This window comes from Lytechinus variegatus, chromosome 1 (genome assembly GCF_018143015.1).
Source record: "Lytechinus variegatus isolate NC3 chromosome 1, Lvar_3.0, whole genome shotgun sequence".
In the NCBI taxonomy this organism is placed as follows: domain Eukaryota; kingdom Metazoa; phylum Echinodermata; class Echinoidea; order Temnopleuroida; family Toxopneustidae; genus Lytechinus; species Lytechinus variegatus.
The window spans coordinates 43746783-43767566 of record NC_054740.1 but is presented as its reverse complement, the minus strand read 5'-3'; the positions used below and the strand labels follow the sequence as shown (position 1 = coordinate 43767566).

At 34.5% G+C, this 20784-nt stretch overlaps 1 protein-coding gene across 1 annotated transcript in view; it reads right to left on the bottom strand.

Moving 5' to 3' along the window:
* Window positions 1-19885, bottom strand: part of LOC121414883 (UDP-glucuronosyltransferase 2C1-like) — a 31787-nt gene extending 11902 nt beyond the window's left edge. The window contains exons 1-2 of the mRNA XM_041607936.1: window positions 18786-19885; window positions 1068-1302 (exon numbers count right to left, since the gene is read on the bottom strand). Of these exons, the coding sequence (XP_041463870.1) occupies window positions 1068-1302; window positions 18786-19625 (1075 nt within the window). The 5' untranslated portion in view covers window positions 19626-19885. The remainder of the gene's footprint in view (window positions 1-1067; window positions 1303-18785) is intronic.
* Between the last annotated feature and the right edge of the window lie 899 nt (window positions 19886-20784).

Below are 20784 nucleotides of genomic sequence, written 5' to 3'. Positions count from 1 at the left end.
ATTTTGGCATCGCGATGCAGGACGAACCCTATAAGGTCTTTGTCGAAAATTGGTTAACCGGAACAGCAGTTTCATCCTTATAAGTATCGGAGCTGAAGAAAAAGTGCAAATATGACGTTTGTCCAGGAGAGTCCAAGACGAAACTGGACAAAGACTTCATTGTCACGAAGGACATCAACAATACATTATCTATGTCCCTAAACGTGTTCTCATGAGTACGCGGTAGTATGTGTCAGAACAGCATAATCTGAAGCAAACTTACAATTATGCATTTATTGGACCCAACTCATCACAAAGGTTTGTTAAACCATGGACCCTACCAACCATGCACGGTGAAAACTACCAATGTAAATACACTTTTATTATTATGGTTTGCTACATGACCTTACCTGCGTCATAAAGAGTTATTATTCATGGCAAATTGGCACCATGCCACGTATCGTCATGTGACCAAGCTATTATCATCCTGACACAGGAAATCGGAAGTTTGAAAAACATATCCTTTATTTTTAAATGTTATATTGCTGGGGTATTTGTTTGGGAGGCATATCAGAATGCTCATCAAGGTCTGTATTATGTTTCCAAGTTAAGCCATTCTTTCGCCTTCATTATTCGCCTATCGATTTTAAAAAAATCATTAGGGCATACTTTGCTTTCATCTTGAATCCATTGCATTCATGTTGAATAATTTCATTCATTTCCAAATAATTTGTTTCAATTTTTCTTTATCATTGATTTTTAAAAATAATTTTGTTATCTTCCATTTTGATTAATTAATTAGATCCTGCTGATATTTCACCCCCTCATGGATATGCAAAGACAGAGATCATAAATCAGGGGTGTGAGAGGTCACAAGTAAAAAAGTATGAAAAAAGCTGATGAATGTTGAAAAAGTCTGAAATAGAAAGAGCTCTCAAAATTAAGCTGGAAATCAAAACAAAAATATCTGAAATCAGATAATAATCAGAATTCTCACACCCCTAATAGATAAGCCCCATCTCTCTTCTCCGTCTTCTTCGATATTGCAGCCTTGGTTGAAAAGAACCTATACTCTTCTTTTCCCTTACCTAACAAATCATTCTGTGGCACCCACGACATGATTTTGGTATTCTCTCCTACTTGAAGTTCTGGGGGTGGTTCTCCCTTCATTTGCCAGATAACAAGCTGAGGAATCGCACTGAATGCCCGAGACAACTTTTCCATCTCATACAGAGGTAACGTCGAAGCTGAACCGGCATATGTACCGAGTGTGAACAGTACTGCTCCATGATGGCCAGATGAATCCATAAGCGCTTCCCATGTCTACACAGAAGAACAAAAAAAATACATAGGAGTTGATAGATGGCCGTATAACCATACAGCCATGGTATAACCGTTATGCCGACAATTATATAAAAAAATCAAACATGTCATTCAATTCTAAAGTTAATGATACAGTGGTGAAATCGTACAAAGAGAATAGTCTGAAGATGAAGAGAGGGGGGGGGGGAGGAGGGGGTGTGAAAAGACTCGAGGAGCTCGGATTCGAGTTTTCTTTTCCTCACATTGAAGAACATTAAACGACCAATGGCTGATTTGATATTTTTGCTCCCGACATACTACGAAGAACACAATACATAAAAAGTAGTAATTTCTATGAATTGTTAATATAACGAGTCCTTAACCAAAATATGAAGACCCAATACATGTATATATTAAGTTGTGAAACTAGCACATCAATGATGTGGATCTCATAAGGCATCTCGCAACGAAATTTAAGACAATTTTAATTTCAGCCCAGTTGACACTGTAGTGAATTATATTGGTGATATAAATTGAGGATATAGAACTGAAATTGATGAAGAAATGACATAGAAGCATTTTTTGTGATCTATGAATAAATTTCATATAAATCAAGCATAAATAACTTTCTAGTCAAAATTTATTAACTCTGTGTAGAACCTTGGTGAACCTCATGTAGCTTTCAGATGGAACAAATATAATCTAAATTAATCAATAAATAAGTAATTTTTGTGAGTTTTGAAAATATATGAACAAATTAGCAAATTTTGTGTTTAAATTTTGTATCACCACCTCGAGCTATCATATAAAGCAAACAAAATTGAAACAAATGAAGAAAAAAAAACATTTTTGTGATATATGAATAAATTTTGCAAACTTAGCATAAAAAATTTGCAGGCAAAATTTCAAAATTTTGCGTACAATTTTGGTGTACCTCATGCAGCTCTACTAAATGGAAAAATATCAAAATCTGTCAAAAAATAAAGAAGAGAAATTTTCTGTGATTTCTGAATAAATTAAATTAGCATAAATATTTTCTAATGAAAATTTCAAAATTCTGTGTAGACGTTTGGTGAATCTCATACAGTTCTACAAGATAGAAGAAAAAAAATCAAAATCTCTCATGAAGTAAAGAGGCATTTTCTGCGATTTCTGAATAAATTTCGCATAAATTAGCATAAAAATTGTTCTGGTCAAATTTTCAAAATTCTGTGTAGAAGTTTGGTGAACCTAATGAAGCTTTACCAGATGAAAGCAAAAACATTCAAAATCTGTCAACAAATATAGCAAAAGCATATTTTGTTAATTTTGAAAAATGCACACAAAGTAGCATATCTAATGAAATCCAAAATTCTGTATAGAAGTTTTGAATTTCCCACCAAGTGGAGGGACGACGGACGGCATAATAGGTCATTTGGCCCTTCGGGCTGGATGAGCTAAAAATGAAGGACGATAGCCCAAATGACGCACAAGTCATGATGTTTCGTAAAAAATTGACACGATTTCTGTTCGGAAGAGTAAGAGGAAAAGAAATCTAGATCAAGGGCCCGTTTCATAAAGCTGGTTATAAAATCAAATTTGCAATAACAGTTAGAAGCTACTGAAATACTTCAATCTGATTGGCTGATGGTAAATTCGTTACAGAAATGTTTCATTTGTTACAACAACAAGTCTTTATGAAACGTGACCCTGATGAATTTAGAGAGTGCTGAAACTGAAAGGTCATCCAAATATTTCACTGAATATCTCGAGGTATTTTCAAGAATTCCATCCTCCTGGCGCATGTGCGCGTCTTTTTTGATGGAGTCTTTCGCATTACGCATTCTATTTATATAGAGTTTGTCTGTGGTGAAAGACCATAAAATGCTACCATGGCTACTGAGCCATTTGAATTATCTGGGCGAAAGATTTAGTCTAGCGAATCTATATTTCCGGTGATATCTTCCAGAGCTCTTGGATAGAAGATAGATTAGCCGTTGTTTGCAATATAAACCCAGAAAAATTCAGCAAATTTAAAAAGCTTATCGGGGTATCATAACTACTTATGACGTATAAAGAAGTTTACACTTTTTGAAAATCATTAGTGCAGTCTATGAATAGCAATGGACCAACGAATGAACCCTGTGGCACACCGCATGTAAAACTTTTAAAAGTTTTCCATAGAAAGAAGAAAAAGTTTTTCTTAGCATTTTACTTGGCTAAGCATAATGCTTAAACTCGTATATTCAGATCACATCTTAGTATTTCTTTTTTATTTTATTAAGGCAAATTTAAATCAAATACTTAATAACTATTGCGACGTCATAAAGTTTAAAGCCAATTAAGGTGCAATGTATGTTTCAGCTTTCATAAAAGGGTCATGACGGAGTAAATATTTTTGCAAAGTTTAGTAATAGAGGAAATAGTGGGCAAGTTAGATTTGTGTAGGTGACAGTTTTTTACTGTTTTGTGGACTTACACAGCATTTATGTTGGCAAGCCAAATAAAAGTAAAGTGAGTGTGTTTTGAATTGACACAGAAAACATGACAATGTAATCCGATCCGAGAACTCTGAACTTTTTATTATTCGAATGTTCATTGGAGCCAGCACAGGCACGCACGAATAAGGTGATAAAAGCATTATACAATTCTTTTGAATCAGGTTTGTTTTGCATTGGTACCTGCAGAAAATAGTACCAGTCTATGTCAGTTAAAAATTATAATTGAAGGTTGTCATCAAAAGAGTTGCGAGTTGAAATATGAGTCGATCACGTGTTGAATCACAAAGGATTCAACACGTTTCATCGTATATGACTGTTTAAAATTATGGAAAAATATGGGACATAACAACTTGCTTTTAAAATCGATAACCATACGTTACAATATCGTCTCAATACTCAGCAGGCTACAGATGGAAAAAATCACATTGGTTGAATCTTCTGTTCTGAAAGAACGCCAGTAGAAGTAGTGGTAGTAGAAGAAAAAGTTGTAGTAATAGTAGTAGTAGTAGTAGTAGTAGAAGTAGTCGTAGTAGTAGTAGTAGTAGAAGTAGTAGTAGAAGTAGTAGAAGTAGTAGTAGTAGTAGTAGCAGTAGAAGTAGTAGTAGAAGTAGTAGTAGTAGTAGTAGTAGTAGTAGCAGTATAGTAGTAGTAGTAGTATGTGGAGCGTTGTGGCCCAGTGGATTAGTCTTCGGACTTTGAAACAGAGGGTCGTGGGTTCGAATCCCAGCCATGGCGTGATTTCCTTCAGCGAGTAACTGATCCACAATGTGTTGCACTCAACCCAGGTGAGGTAAATGGGTACCGGTAGGAAGTAATTCCTTAAAAAGCTGTGTGCGCTATGAACGCCTAGCTTATAGCCGGGTAATATAGGAGCGCCTTGAGCACCTAACAAGGTGGATATGTGCGCAAAATAAATACCCTATATTAGTAGTAGTAGTTGTTGTTGTTGCCATAGTAGTAGTAGTAGTAGTAGTAGTAGGTGTGTTGCTAAACTTCGAGCCTAGAGTTTCAAAAATTTCATTGGAATTGGTCATTAAAGACCCTCGCTTTTAATTGCTTTTAAGCCGCTATTATCCACATATCAGCAAAATCATTCTGTCACGCACGTAAAACACTTTTACTCTGAGTCTGAGTCTGATGCTGCTAAAATGTTCTAATGACATAAACGGAAATGAAATTGATATTTTGCAAGCTTGTAATTCCTTTGTAAGAAATTAGTGGGGCAAAATATGCTTACCCTTTTCTCAGATAATCGAAGCGAGCTTTGCAGTAGAAAATGATTAAACTCCTCGATTGGACGATTATAAAAAGATGTGCAGTTAAAGGCTGGAGAGTAGAAGTATGTAGCCTCCCGCAATTAATATAGAAAGTATGCCTAAAAACATTATGAATAAATTTAATTAAAAAAATAAAAAGGCTCTATAATGCCTTAAACAAAAATCGGTAGATACACGTTACACTTATTAGTAGGAAAATAATTTTGATTGCTTTGTAAAAAAAATGTCAAGGTGTATATATACTACTCTCAACAAAGTTGAAGAAATCGGATGAGAAAGACGAGACTGGAACTTTTACAAAATTCGAGTTAAAAACACTAATAGCAGGAGTAATACATTTGATTGATTTTGTAAATAGAACGTCAAGGCCTATCTACTACTATTAACAAAATATTATAATTCGGATAAGAAAGGCAGGACTCGAATTTTGTAAAAATTTGAGTTAAAAGCGCTGTCCTTTAATACTAATAGTAGGAGCAAAAAATTTGATTGATTTGTAAATAAAATATCAAGGCCTCTCTACTACTATAAACAAAATATTATAATTTGGATGAGAAAGGCGACACTCGTTTTTTTTTTTTTTACAGAATTCGAGTTGAAAGCGCTGTCCTTTGATTTTAAATGTAGGAGCAATAAATTTGAATGATTAGCAAATAAAATGTCACACATCTTTTTATAATCGTCCAAGCGAGAAATTTGGGGGTAATTGTTTCACTATATTTCAATGTGCCTTGAATTTTGGATGCGGCGGTCCATTTGAGATGAGTCAGCTACTGAGCAGCTTTCATTAGAAGGGTCACCCTGACAATTAGCTAGTTCTTGACGGGAGCGGGTATACTGGTGGTGGGGGGGGGTCGGAATCTATCAGGGAATAACGCGCGTACAACATCTCCCATAAACTCGTGTCTTAAATAGCACTGTTAAAAAAAATTAATGCACAAAAAGTAAAGTTGAAATTAGAAGATTAAATGTTTACTTCCAATGGATAGGACAAAATCAGACATTCCTAATCAGACCAGAATAGGGTACCTTACCCAGCTGATTTATTAAGACATCTCACGAGATCAAATTCATCAACCGACACAATAAGGTAGCCCTATTCTTCCGCCAGCAAAAAAAAACAGTTCCAAAGTCATCAATATTTTGTCCTAATTTGTGCAAAGGAAGTTCAGTAGGTAACCTTTACATAATCAGTGTTATGTGGTAAATCATATTTATTTATACATTTTTGTCAATCAGCAATATCAAATTAAAATATTTTCGAATGGATTACTTCTCAACAAGGCATACACTTTGATCCGTTTCCTTTGCGCGTTTGCTTCATACTCGTTATACATCACCTGTGAAACATTTTCCCATTTTAGTCCACATGAATATATGTTCTTCTCATCGTTTCACCTTGTTATTCTTCGTACATTACTCATTTCATACGTCGTGTTATTGTTTATTTCACAATTTCTTCCTTCTTTTGGCCACTATCATTATCTTAATTATGTAATCTAATATTAATGAATAATTTGGTCCACGATTTACAACAGTGGACCTCTCCATTTCCAGCAAGTTATTTTAAGCCACAAATATTCGATAATCCATATTAAGTTTCAAATGTATAATTTTAATAGATGAATTTATATATATATTGTGTTACAAAGTTGAATATATATATATATTGTGTTACATGTTTCTTTATTAAATTACAATTGTTATAACTGTATTTATGATGGATTTTTTTCTACTGTTTTGTTGGAAATGAGAAAAAAATAAAACTGAAACTGAAAACTGAAACTAAATGAATATAATTTGTCTTCCTGTTGTAATTAAGCTCATGGCACCAGTGGTGGTTTGTTCTTAGTGGTTTTTGAGAGGCCCTCATTAGGTCAGGTCGACTACCCCCTTTCAGCATTCATAAAACTGTATAGATTTTGATATCCATGCTTTCTTCTCCCATGACTTTGTGATTCTTAGTAACTCACTTCTACATGTATTGTTGGTGTGCTGCGTGCAACATTAAGGTTACAAGCAGCTTGTAGTGGCGTAATAAGCCCAATTTTGTTAGGGGATCAGATATGGCGGATGGATTTTGACATAAAAATTTAGGGAAAAAATAATTACATTCAACTCATTCACATTCTTTCTTTTCCCCCCTCCTCCTTTTCTTGGTCATGAAACTTTTGTCGGGGGGGGGGGGGTACAAGCTCCCAAGCCCCTCCCCCATTCGTAAGCCAGTGGTGACAACCATACTATGGGTGCTCGAGCAGGCGAGCAAAGTTTGTTTTAAACCCACAAGTTGTCGGATGGTATATCTTTCTAATATACTATTTGGAATTTATTTTCTTAAGTAATTCTTAAACAATTTGTATTCTAAATACAATTAACTTTAATCTTCTGCGCGATTTTGTATCAAGAATCACAGAACAATTCTGTGGGGTTTCTTTTATAACAAATATCAATAAATAAATTGAATGGAAAACTATTTTTATATAACTATCGTTATTCTTCTTCGTCATATTATCATTATTTTCACATTACTATTATCATTATTATTACTAATTAACATTATTACTATGATTTTTGTTGTTCATGTTCTTGATCATTATCCGTATATTCTTTTTTTCCCTGGTTGATGCTTACATCTCAATGTAAACATATATATTAACAAACCATAATATTTCTATAATCATCTAATATTAGAAAACGGACATAAAATATTTTTTCAATCATTTAAATTCAGCTTTATTGTGGAAGGCATCCTAGAGGCACCTGTACAACCCGCTAAGTAGCTGGATGATATTCACAAGATATTGTGCACACTGCACCATTAGCATGAATGGAGGATGTGATTAAAAAAAACTTCTGACTGAGAAAAGGCTAATCGCACGTTCAAATAGTTCGTTGACATCTTTAGCTCAAAAAATATCCTAGTCACGAGCGGAGGGTGAGGAAACGGAAGTATGTGTGTGTGAGGGTGTGTGTGTGTGTGCGTGAGTGAGTGCATCAGTGAACTTGAGAAAGAGGGTCGATATGCCAGTGTTTCAAGCAACACACATCATGCCATATACACATCTTCTTACAAGTACGGGCAGGGGATTTCTTCTCTTTGATGCAGCTGAAGCATATCAGCTCAAGTTTAAGGATACTTCTAATCTCCATTTCAACATTTGATTTGCAATTTATTAACTGTTTACTATCTCTTTTGTGCATTTCGCATCTGACAAAATATTGAGGTCCATGGACCAAAAGCTCCGATAGATACGCAAGTGCTGTGAATAATATTACCTCAACAGTATTTCAATTCATGTAGCCAATAAAATAAAATAAAAAAATGAAATGAACAGTGAACCTTGAGATCGTCAAAGTATGCTATATCATGTCCTAAAATGTAGTTCTTTTAAAAAGTCGTCGTTACAAAGTCTAGTTTAGGTGTTTGTGAGATATATAACATGTACGGATAACATAATGGTTTAGCGTATCACTTATGAAAAATGTCCTTACAATTTTAAATTCTCATCAGTCCTGATATCTTACATCTCATCCAACAAAACAAATGTAAACTATTTCCTCCTATTTCCCCATATTTCCTTAATAAGCCTAAAGAGGTTAATGATAAAAAGGAATAATAATAGTGCATGAATTAAACCGAATCATGCATTTCTCGTTTAATTTGCCCTGTTTGAAATAAATGTATGGAGTATAGAAATTATATGAATCAATCATCAATGTCATATCTATTCTCCAAAATGAACACTCTAAATTTCACGGATTGAAAATAAATCCAGATCTCTGGCTTTTATTTTAAATCTTTGCAACTAGAATGTACCTGTTTTTTATCTGCAATGTTTTTCATATTACAATGTAGGCCTACATAAAATCGAGACTGAAACATAACATTGATGTTAAAATCATGTTGAATTAAGAATGTAGCTCCTTTTGAAGTATCCTAGCACTGTAATGTTAAAATATGAATCGTTAATGCTACCTAAAACTGAAACTATCGATGCTTTACTTTTATCTTGGACTGTGATTATAATGATAATTGCCTATGGCAAAACACGCACCGTAGAAATGAGCACATGCAAGTAGTTCCACTATCATGACTATTGCGTCCAGGTAATTTCGATAATCCTGCATGGCTTGACAAAAACCCACTAACCATGCCAATGGATAATCAAATTAACAATATTTACTTTCTTTTTAATTTTGTGATGTAGTTACTTGTGAACAAATCCCATTTGTTTTGAAATTTGAATCATACATTCTAAGCATTTGTACTTTATGATCGATGAAAAACATATTTCAAACAATATGATTTCCTCCACAGCAGATTTTAAAGTATAGAATAGCTAATAATAACTGCAAATTTGGCGGTTGTTCGTAAGTGGATATTCATATTCAATTACTACTTTATCATAAATTGGCAATTGCCTCAGGCTTACGGCTTATACATTCAATTATTTTATTATTTAGTAGTACTTGATATCAGGAAAGATACAAGGTGGGTTAATTCTGGAAGTTACATAATTACGTAGTAAGAAATAATCATAGTTGAGTAATTTTCATTCATTATCATCGGAGCAGCGAATTTCAATCCATCTCGATTTTAGAATGACCCCTTTCATCATATTCAAAGAAACATAACTGCATATGGAATTTATGGCCAAGCATATCTTTTCAAAATGGCAAATTCTGGTTTCAAAGGCTGGCTACTCCTGACTAACGCATTTATTGTCAGAATTCTAATGCCTGTTGTATTATTGCATTCATCTAAAAAGTCATCATCAGAATTTTCTTTGTGGCTATCTCATGCATGCCAACCCACACAACGGGTTAAATTTCATTGCATCGTTCATTGTTCGAATTTATATACGGTATATATATGCACCTCATGTACATCCAATTTGACATGGACCAGTATGTATGGCGAAATATTTTCTCGCGCTGGGAAATTTTCATTTTCGGCAATTTGACCTGTAACCACCATGTTAAAGATTACGATGGCGGTCTCCTACATTTCAATTGACTGTAATATTAAATGCGTATATGTAATTATTTAATTTCATATACATGTTTCAACAATTAAAGAAAAAAATCCAAGTATAATGAGAATAGTATCATGTATGTTAATATTTACCTTGCGAAATGTTTGCTTATTGTTAAAATATGTTAAAAAGATTATAATTCTATATAATTCGGTTATTAAAATGAAAATAAGGTAAAATCAAATCAAATGGCACAGCTCAGTAATGCTTTGGCCGTATTTAATTAAAATGGAAATAATATATTACGTCGGGGCAATTCAACAAGTTTTTATTTCTTTTAACCTTACTTTATAAGAATTTGATTTGATCTTCAGGATCACGGTCAATTTTTTAATCCCTGACAAAATATCTACAAAATCTAAACAATTGAGTTTACCATAATGATAATTTTATTATCACTCTGAATTTGAGTGCTTCTACATCATTTCTTTTTTCATTTCAGTCTCACGCATATAATATTCATCATGTATTCATGCTAAAATAATACGGGTCAATAGACGCTTGATTATTCATGATAAGAAAACATTCACACATAATTTTGGGGCAACACCCTGGCTTGGAAAAATGGAAAAACACCCTCCGATCAGAAGTATACATGCAGAGAATTTGCTTTTTCCAAATTCTCGTATTCAGTTAAAAAATTCCTGTGAATTTTTCAGATCTTTTCTTCAAATTCAGATATGAGTGTACGGAGATGTCAAATGATATACCCAAATCAGGCCTTGTTTCCACATAAATTTTGAGATATACTGACGGATGAACACGGTTGGACGTACATTTTGTCCATGATGGATGTCCATGTAAAAAACATATTGAAAGTTGAGCATTATGATCATTCTTTAACCTAAATATTCATTATTACACTCTATGAGCTGGAATTGGATCAAAAGAGAATTATCGTTAGGTTACCTTTTTCTCTATACTTATCACATTTATTGTATTTCTCTATAATCATGGCTATATATATATTTTGATAACCTTGAATCGATATTCATCTTCAATTATGATGGTGTGCAATGGCATAATATATGTTGTTGCACATGTGGTATTTCTCAATAAGTTCATATTCTGTATGAATAAATTATGCTAATTTAGTCATGAAATCGTACTCTTTGTTCAGTGGCGGACTGTGACCCAGAGGAGACAACGCATTGGAGGGGCACAGCATTGTTCACGAACAATACAGTGCCCCTCCAATGCTTTGTCTCCTCCGGGTCACGGTTCGCCACTGTCTTTGTTGTTATTCTATCAATAAAGCTCACTAATTTGTGGTGTGCATATTCGTCATAGCATTCCTAACAATTTTTCTTGAAAAAAAAATCCGGTCCCCAAATCGGTTTCATAATTATGTATTTCATCGTTTTGTGAATTTCTAATGTAATTCTTTGGGTTTTTTTACTTTATCATTTCTATTTTTTCTCTTCGAAAAACAACTCATCGGTGACATTATTTCGGTCAAAAATCATGAAAATAGCATTAAATTGAATGACTCTTCTCAGTAAAAGCAAACATAATGCCTCGTTTATGAATTTCAGATGAAAATCTACATTTTGCATTGACTTTGTACATGAAATCACGTTTTTGAACAATTTCTGGACTAACATAATGTTGCGTAATTCCATAACCGCATGCCGGGGCATCGCAAAATGGTTCAATGGATGAGACGTGAAGGTAAAAAGTAAGCGAGCAGCCCGATAAAAACAAAATGAGCTTGGGAGAATTATTACGATAAAAAATCTCACATATTAAACTTTTCTGTATGGGTAATTAGATTACGGTTTAATGAGCGACTAATATCAGTATAATCTCCCCTTTTAAAATTTTGTCCATCTATCTAGTAAGATTCAACAATTAGAGAGAACTATAAAACAAGCTGCTAATACATATTAAAAGGAAGAAAAGTGAAACTGTGATGGACGTACAAACTATGTGCAGTTGAAGGTACACAAAAAGTGTGCTTCCAACCGCTTGTTTATTCAAGCAGGAATAAAAATAATTATTTTGTTCAAGTCGCTAGAAACCCTAAGTTAATTGTGCGTTGACATTATGACATTTGCTGAATACTTTGTTTCCCTTAAAATCTTGACCTTGGTCATGCCAATTTGAAAGTCACAAATCTTGACAATCAACTCAGCTTTCAAAATGATATGCAGTTTAGGTTTAGCTGTTTACATTTCACTCTGAGGATGACATACATTCACAGAATTATCCTTATATACCATCAGATATACAGTGCGTATCAAAAAAAAGTTTACACTTAGAAAAAATCGTGTAAAATCATACATTTATCATATCCCGCAAATATTTCCACGTTTTAACATTGGTACAGATCCATTTAAGCAAATGACGATATAACTCTCGAAAAATATTTCCGCTTGAGTGAGCAACACTTACTTTTGAAAAGTCACTGAAAAAATATTTGCGCAGAACTTTGAAATAGTTAAGCGAATAAAATTAGATGATAATCATGAAGAACACATGGAATTCAGCTAGTAAAATGGATTTGAAGTTAGCTTTTACCCTTTTTTTAACTTGTTTACTTGCCCGAACTCTTCGAAGAGTGCATTGCGCCCCATCCCACTCCCCAACGCACCGAGGCCATCGTGACGATATTTGCTTTACACTAAGCTGTGATTTACAAATTACATGAAATGGCTTATGCTTGATTTTGTTAATCATTGTCAAGCATGGAAAAGGTGTGGAGAACAATATTAAATAAAAAAAAATTGTAAACCCACTTTAAATGACTATAAACATAGTGAAAAAATGCTGAAGATGTCTCATATAAACTTTTGTTCAGATTCAGTTATGTCGTCAGATCCGCAGCTGGCACAAAAAGGGTGAAGGTTGTGCTTACTAAGTTCTGAAATTTCAATTTAGGTGGCAAAATAGCTACAAAATGCTTGAATATATCCGTTTTATTTCAGTTGACTAAAAGTGCAAGGGAAATGTATGAGTATAATGTTGTGCAGGGTAAGTTTGATTTTGCCCTTTCCCTTGACACAGCGTGAAAACGAGCATTTCTGCGCAAACAGATTTCTGCGAGCTTTACAAAAACGGACAGTTCTCATTCAAATGTACCATTCTGTCAAATTTTTGACTTTCATTGGATAGATGAGACCCAAACCCAAGATTTCATGTGAACAAATTACCCACATGTTGTATATTTTTTAATTCCCAGGGATTTTTCAAAGTGTAAACTTTTTTTTGATACGCACTGTAGTTACTGTGCATGCTGCATATAAAATAAACAAGAGTGGTCAAGAATATTCTCTAATGAACATGATGATGGATCATTAATGTTGATATCTCTCCCAGCAACTATATAAAAACAAAGCTATTAATAGTGCATGGTAAATAATTCAATAGTTACCATTGGTTTTCAACCGAGGTTTGTAATGTTACAGGAATGCGATTTTATCATCCTTGCCCTTCCTTACCTTCCCATGCCCGTTGGTTACTAGCTGGGTTTGTAATGATACAGGAATGTGATTCATTGGCTTTCTATGCTTCAGTCAGATTGGCATGGATACACAGTCGTACCTGCTAGCCTAATGATAAATAATATGATATTGTGCCATAAACTGATAAACGTCGGTAGCTATGTTTGAAGGGGAAATTTCACACTTAAAGTTTATTTGCCGTAGCATGTTCAAATTAGTAATACCGAATGCAATACTATGAATCGAATATCAAATTAATGAATATTATCTCGTCGATCAAAAATATGAATGAATAAGGCAGGATCTTTGCAAGTTATGATTCCTGGAAAAATCTTTTACTGGTACTATCGCATTTCATTCCTAAAGACTGCTGCACAGAACTGAGTTGAGAGATTGTCTATTTTTTCTAAAAGGGCCCATCATCTACTTTTTCTTCTACATTTATTGTTGTCGAAATTTGATGATTATATATCCCGCATATAGGACAAGGGGTGTTATAGCAGCATAAAGACCTTTTATCATACACATGCACTACGAAATGTTAGAGGTGTTTATGTAAAGGATAATATATGTATGTATATATATATATATATATAGGCGAAAAATTACAAGACGAATTGACGTTGCTGCTGATAGACCACAATTTTAATCCCCGAGCTTTCGGCCTTAGGCCTTCTTCATGGGTTCTATACAAAAATGAACGAAACAAAATCAATAGTACAGAGGGAGGAACAGATGGACATATACATGTACATATAATACTGATGTGATAAAATACGTAACAATGACGTTTTACGTATACAATATATGCAAATACATATACATACATATACAAAATAGATGCACACATATACATAAATACATATATATATACATACATATGTACATATGTACACATATGATGTACAAACATGACGAATATATAGAAATAAATATGTATGTATCTAATGTGGGGTAATTTTACCTGGGTCTTTGGGGTCTTTCGAGCTTACTCGGAGGTGTGTAGTGTGCGTTCGGTTTCTGGTGTGATGTAGAAAATGCGTGACTTAAGTTCATTCAAGTGAAACGGTAAAGGTATATATGGTCAGGGTGGAGTATTAAACAATACATTGTTATCACACCGATAAATTCGAGAGGGTACATTATAAAGACTAATTATAATTTATACAAGTAAATGACCAGATACGGTTATAAATTGTAATGCAGTACATTAATTGAAATATATATGTTCACAAAAAATATGTTCACAAAATATATATATATGTTCATAAAGAATATTTATATATGTTCATAAAAATATCGATGATAACAATGTCTTGTCATTATCGTATACCAAATAGGTTTGATGCGAATCAAAGTATAACTTAGTATCGTAAATATTTTAAGTCGTAAATTGGGACAGGACCTCTCTATTCCTCAACTTTTATACCGTGTGGGTGAAGTGTTTTGAGTTTGTGTATCCAGAATGATTCTCTATGTAGGATAGTGTTGTGTGATTCGTTGTTGATGAGTTCGATACCGGTTATCATTGCATTTTCTACTGAGTGGTTTGGGAGATTGAAGTGTGTTGTGTACGGCAATGTTTTGTGTTGTGGGGTGTGGTAGTTTCTTATTTCTGATCGAGTGTTGTTGAAGCGTGTGTATATTATTGTTTCTGTTTTTCCTACATATTGTTTACCACACTGTGAACATGTGATGAGGTCCCGGGGGGCCACTTACGTTGACGAGTGGATACCATGCGCGACCAAAAAACACGTAAAAAGGATGTCTTTTTTCACGATAGGGCACGTTACGTACGCAACGTGATAAGTGTGTCAAAAACACAAAAATAATGAAAAAAGGGTATCTATTTCACTAGGAAAATTACGTGTTTAGGGTCGAAATTGTCGGGATGATAAAACAAAATTCAAATGTTTTATAAAGGATGTCCTTTTTGCCCCAACGCTTCGTGTTTAGAGCCCGATTTGCGCGAGGTGTAGAAGGTGGGGTCGTACTAAACCAAATAAGGTAAAGCCGACGACCGAAGGACCCGTAACAATAAAACATTCCTGTACTTGTTTAGGGGTTCATTTCAGGGAATATTTGCCAAGAGTATCGTTTTGTTTCCAATACGATACTCTTGGCAAATATTCCCTGAAATGAACCCCTGTCATTGTTAAAAAAACTCACCTACACCCGACAAAGGAAAATTTAATTGGGAAAGTGTCGAAAATCTGTCTATCTGACGGTCAATCGGATCTGGCTTGCCCTAACCATTAACCCGTGTCTGTGGTCTAGTGGTTAAGGCACCGGCGTTCAAAGCTGGGGGCCCGGGTTCGATTCCCGGCAGAGACATTTTTTCGGCATCACCAATTTTTCCAAAGGGTAGATAGCTCTGGGAACCTTGATTTAAGCTACGCCTACCATTGTTCTCTTCATCAATTTCTTTACAATATATATATATATGTATATATAATTTATATATTAATTTCCTCCAACTCCCAATTTTACACAATTGCAGAAGGTTATTAATACTTTCATTTGTTTACATGTATGTACAATTTTTAATATTGTTAATATATGTATTTTCAGCCATTGGAAAACAAATTTCTTTGTATAATATACATTGACCAAAAAAAAGATCTTGAATCATCAAATATTTTAAGCAGAATGATTTTGTTCAATCGTCAAAATATGTCACTTCATTAGTGAATGAACACAATTCCCAATTCTAACTTAAGACCTTTGTCTTTTCTTGAATTTGACATAATTTTGTTGATGCTGAACCTATGTTTTGCAAGAGAAAGATTTGTTTTGCAAAAATACATAATTCTGCGTGCAATTGTAAGTTCTGAATCTGAACAGTCTGTGTCATGCTTTACTCATCATTTTATGGTGTACATGAGAGACAGAGTTTCGCCCCTATAGGACATTACGTAAGTGTAGAAACTTAGCTGGTAGTATTAATGATTACGATCATAATGTACCATTCACTATTTCAGAGTGTTCTGATTACCATGGATATCATCATGTTCCATCTCCATACACACAAAACCCACCCATGTTTTCAATATTTCAAAAATACATTTTTGAACCTCAGTCCCTAACCTTTTAAGCAATATTTTTAACAGCAAAAATGACAATAATTGATAACAGTAAAAGATAAGGGATACGAATACTGATAACAATGGATTATAATGCCAGTACCATGATCGATGATGAAGATGAGTGATGGTGATGATGACGACGACGATGATGATAATAGTATTGGTTATATGACGACTATGATAAATTTGCTATGAAATACTGATGATGGTGGTGGTGAAGATAATGATTACCATGACAACAATGATATAGTAAAGATATATACATAAACTAATAATATTATATCACGGGATCATATTATATTCAATATCTATTTGCAATAAAATGGGCGTTGTGGCGTGCGCCTGTAATCCAAGCTGTGGGGAAGTTACAAATCGATGCAGAGGTTCGAGGTTCGTGCCCTGGTCACGTCTTTCGGATGGTGACGTTAAAGGTCGGTCCAGACGAAAATAATCATTTCTGATTGATACACGTCTGACAAAACTCAAACACACACACACACAATAAAATTTTGTCCCTGATATGTTAGGGGATATTCTTTTTGTTGATGTGTTTTTATCTATTAGATAGCCAAGTATTTCACATGTTTTTTTTCTACGACTTTCATTAAATTTTGTTCTTATCCTCTCGCACTCCAGCACTGTCAATCTTCAAGTAATTACTATTATGTATATTTCTATATCATTGATCACTGGACCTCTTATATATTCATATTTTGGGTTTTGTGACTTGTACACAGCAAAAACTGTGGTGTTAACCGGTGTACATAGAGGACCACACTACTTATTTTACACCGGTGTTAAATTGGTGGTGTTAGTTTTACACCTATAAGTATTATTACAACACCTTTGGTTGTTACCTTTACACTCTTTGGTGTTATGTTCAATTTTTAGGGTGTAATTTTAACACCTCAGGGTGTGGTCCTCTAACAACACAAATTGTGTCAGTTTTAACACCACAGTTTTTACAGTGTAGTAAACTGAATGAAATGACTGAATGTGTACTTCAATATACAAAATCCTGATTTACAAAAAGACGTGAACAAACCATCAGAATTGAGCCATAATGATAATATAAGACAGTTCTGTTTAAAAAGTGAATAGGATGCACATAAAAGCAGATTGATTTTTATGTCGGGTCATTCTGGAATAAGAAGACTATTATGTGATACAAGGTATACTAGTTTATAGAAGTACTATAAATCATGTGGGATAAACTTCCATCAGTTCTAATGGGAACAACATAAATGCAATAGTTGAACATGCTTTATTTAATGTATTTCATTTTGACGGTTAATTCCTGGCAACTTGTAAGGGCCAATATTTTACAAGCTTCGGCTTATTTTTTGGTCCTAACCATTTTGTTATACACTCAGCAAAAAAAGTTCTTGGACACTTATAAAAGTTCAAATATTCCATATAGATATTTGATTAAAGGCAAATTATTGTATGTCAACATGACCAGACAATATTCCTCTTCCAGTATGACATGACATTTTCGTGTGAACAGTCATGCATGAGTGGTTAAATGCTTTATACAATAGCAATGTCAGTAAAAGAAAATTGCAAGAAATGGAGCAGTCAGTGCATTGCGGCTGGTTACAGGCATTTTGTGATCGATCTATATTTTATATTGGTTGAATAAAATAAATTGAATTAAACTTGCTGCGCAACTTTCCATCGGAAATTTTACGGTTTACCGTAAAATTTGGCAACTTTTACACTTTTTGTACACTAATGACACCAATCGATAGGGGCGTGGGCATATCGTTTATTTCATGCTATTTTAATCATTCACTGGGCCGGATCGGTTTCCCCGTGAAAATTAGGCTAATCCAATATACAGTGTATACATAATGTACAATTAAATTTCCCTTACACATTTGTAAGCTTTTCCTTAGCCTCCTCTTGAATAAGGATTAAATGAAAGAAATTTGGCACAACATAGAAAGGAATGACAACTATTCAAGCGGGGGTGAAACCATAATGAATAGGCTGAATAATAATAGGCTAAACTGCTCGGATTTGAGCAAGTGGTTGTAATTGGGTAACCAAGAGAAATAAAACAAAAATTATTTTATCAACCCTATTTCGTTCAATGTATATTTCTTTTCATTATTTCATTGGTTTATTAGGTATAAGGTTATAATCATTTATTCGCTGCTACTGGAGATAAAGATCTTACCTCACTAAGTGGCTGATGTGGTCGAGTCGTAAGTCCCCCGACTGTAATAACATTAGGATGTAAGGGAAAGGGATAATCCACAGAGAAATCTGAGTTCACAAGAATAAGCTGAGCATTCGACACAAGGTTGCGATCAGGTTTTGTGATATTGTATCGCATACTCAAAAAGAAATGTAAAGCGTCGTACTCGACAAATGACAGTAGATCAGCTAAGATCCCGCTGATCGTGTTCGAGACACGCTGTAAGAAAGTCATTCGATTTGATAAACCTGTTGACATTTCTGGATAGTATGTCGTTGTATCAGGAATCCCATGACGTCGAGCTAGACTTGGTTTTATGCCACTCGGTATAAGAATAACATAGGGAACTGTTAGTCGACAAGCAAGAAAGATCGAACATGAACTATGTCCGTCAAGTAATATTAGATCATAGTGATGTTTTCTGTTTTCAAAATGATTGATCATGTCTTTGCAACTGTCGATGGCGGAATAAAGATTTGGAGGTATCCAGTGAAATAGGTTGGTAAAGCCAGACGATTTCTTTCCCATAAGATGCTTAGTATATGCGTCCGTATATTCACGGGTAGTTTCTCTATTGCCATCATAATATACATCCACTTTCAAGTTCACCAGCCGCTGATCGTTCGCGCTATCGAAGGCGTCGCTTATTAGAGCCGTAACGGTGTGTCCTCTGTCAACAAGGGCGTGTCCCACATTAGAAAATACTGAAAAGTGACTGCCGAAATTTGCTCCTGTCGTTAGTAAGATACGAGCTTCATACGACAATCTACATTGCATGATAAATGCAAGAAGAAGCAGAAAAACAGAGCTGGCCGTCATGTTCGTTCATTGGGTCGAGTATCATACAATACAACATAGTTACTATACGCCGAGGCAGCGAAAACCACGTATGAAGAGGAAATTTGAATTACTGAACCGCTGTGTTCGTTTCAGCATAGAGCTGTAGCTCTATGTATTCAGTGTGCGCATCCAGTCTATAAGAGATTGTTGCTGGTTAATCAGGGATATCCTATCTTTGTCAGTGGTAACTTGAGTGTCTTCATTTGGGATTTCCTTCACTTAAGATGATATTGATAACAATAATGGTCGGTGGTACTATATGCCGGACTACATACGAATATATCAGTATGCCATTTTCCCGGGGTCATTTAAAAAAAAAACTATGCGCGTGCAGGCGCGGCGCTACGAAAGGCTACTTTCATTGTACAGTGCGTCCCAGAAAAAAAAAACGAAACCGTAATTCAATGCAGTTTTTTTGCATCATGTATATAAAATTCCTTCATGAAATGTACACAAATGTAAAGATATGCTTCTCTTCTTTAATCTGAAGCCAATTTCAACTTTCATAAACGCATGAATGAGTTAGAATAATGGAAACTGGTGATACCAAGTTTTCATTTGCACGAGGAAATAACGATTTTGATTGATTTTTGTTCTTGCTTTTGTCGCCATCTATTCGGAAAACACAGTTTATATCTTGAATATTCATCTCATCTTTCTGAGACCTTATGCGCGAAATAAAGGTACGAATGGTTGAGAAAAAGTTGCATCAAAATATGCTCAGTATCTTTCTATTCGACTGATCGTTGAAAAAAGAAGCATTTCGCATCCCAACAAAACATGCATGGGTCAAAAGGTGAATGCTTCGTGTCGGGGAAGGAAAACCTTGGTTGTATGGGTTCAGCTATGATATAAATTTTGATAATTTTGTATCTCAAACTTCTCTCAATAATTTCATTCGTCGCTACATTTCACAGGGGTGTCGGATTAATGTTTGAAGGGCCAGGCGAAGCAGAAAAGAGACACATCACTATTTACAAGTGAGGGAGCCCTTTATGACTCGAAAGGTTGTTTTTTAAGCCCGGTTTTTAAGTGGGCAACACCGCATGCAACATTCCACAGCCCTTGTCTCATCCAAGTTTCAAGCAGCTTTTTACAAGTTAGAAAATAACTGCAAGATCACACTCACTATATATGT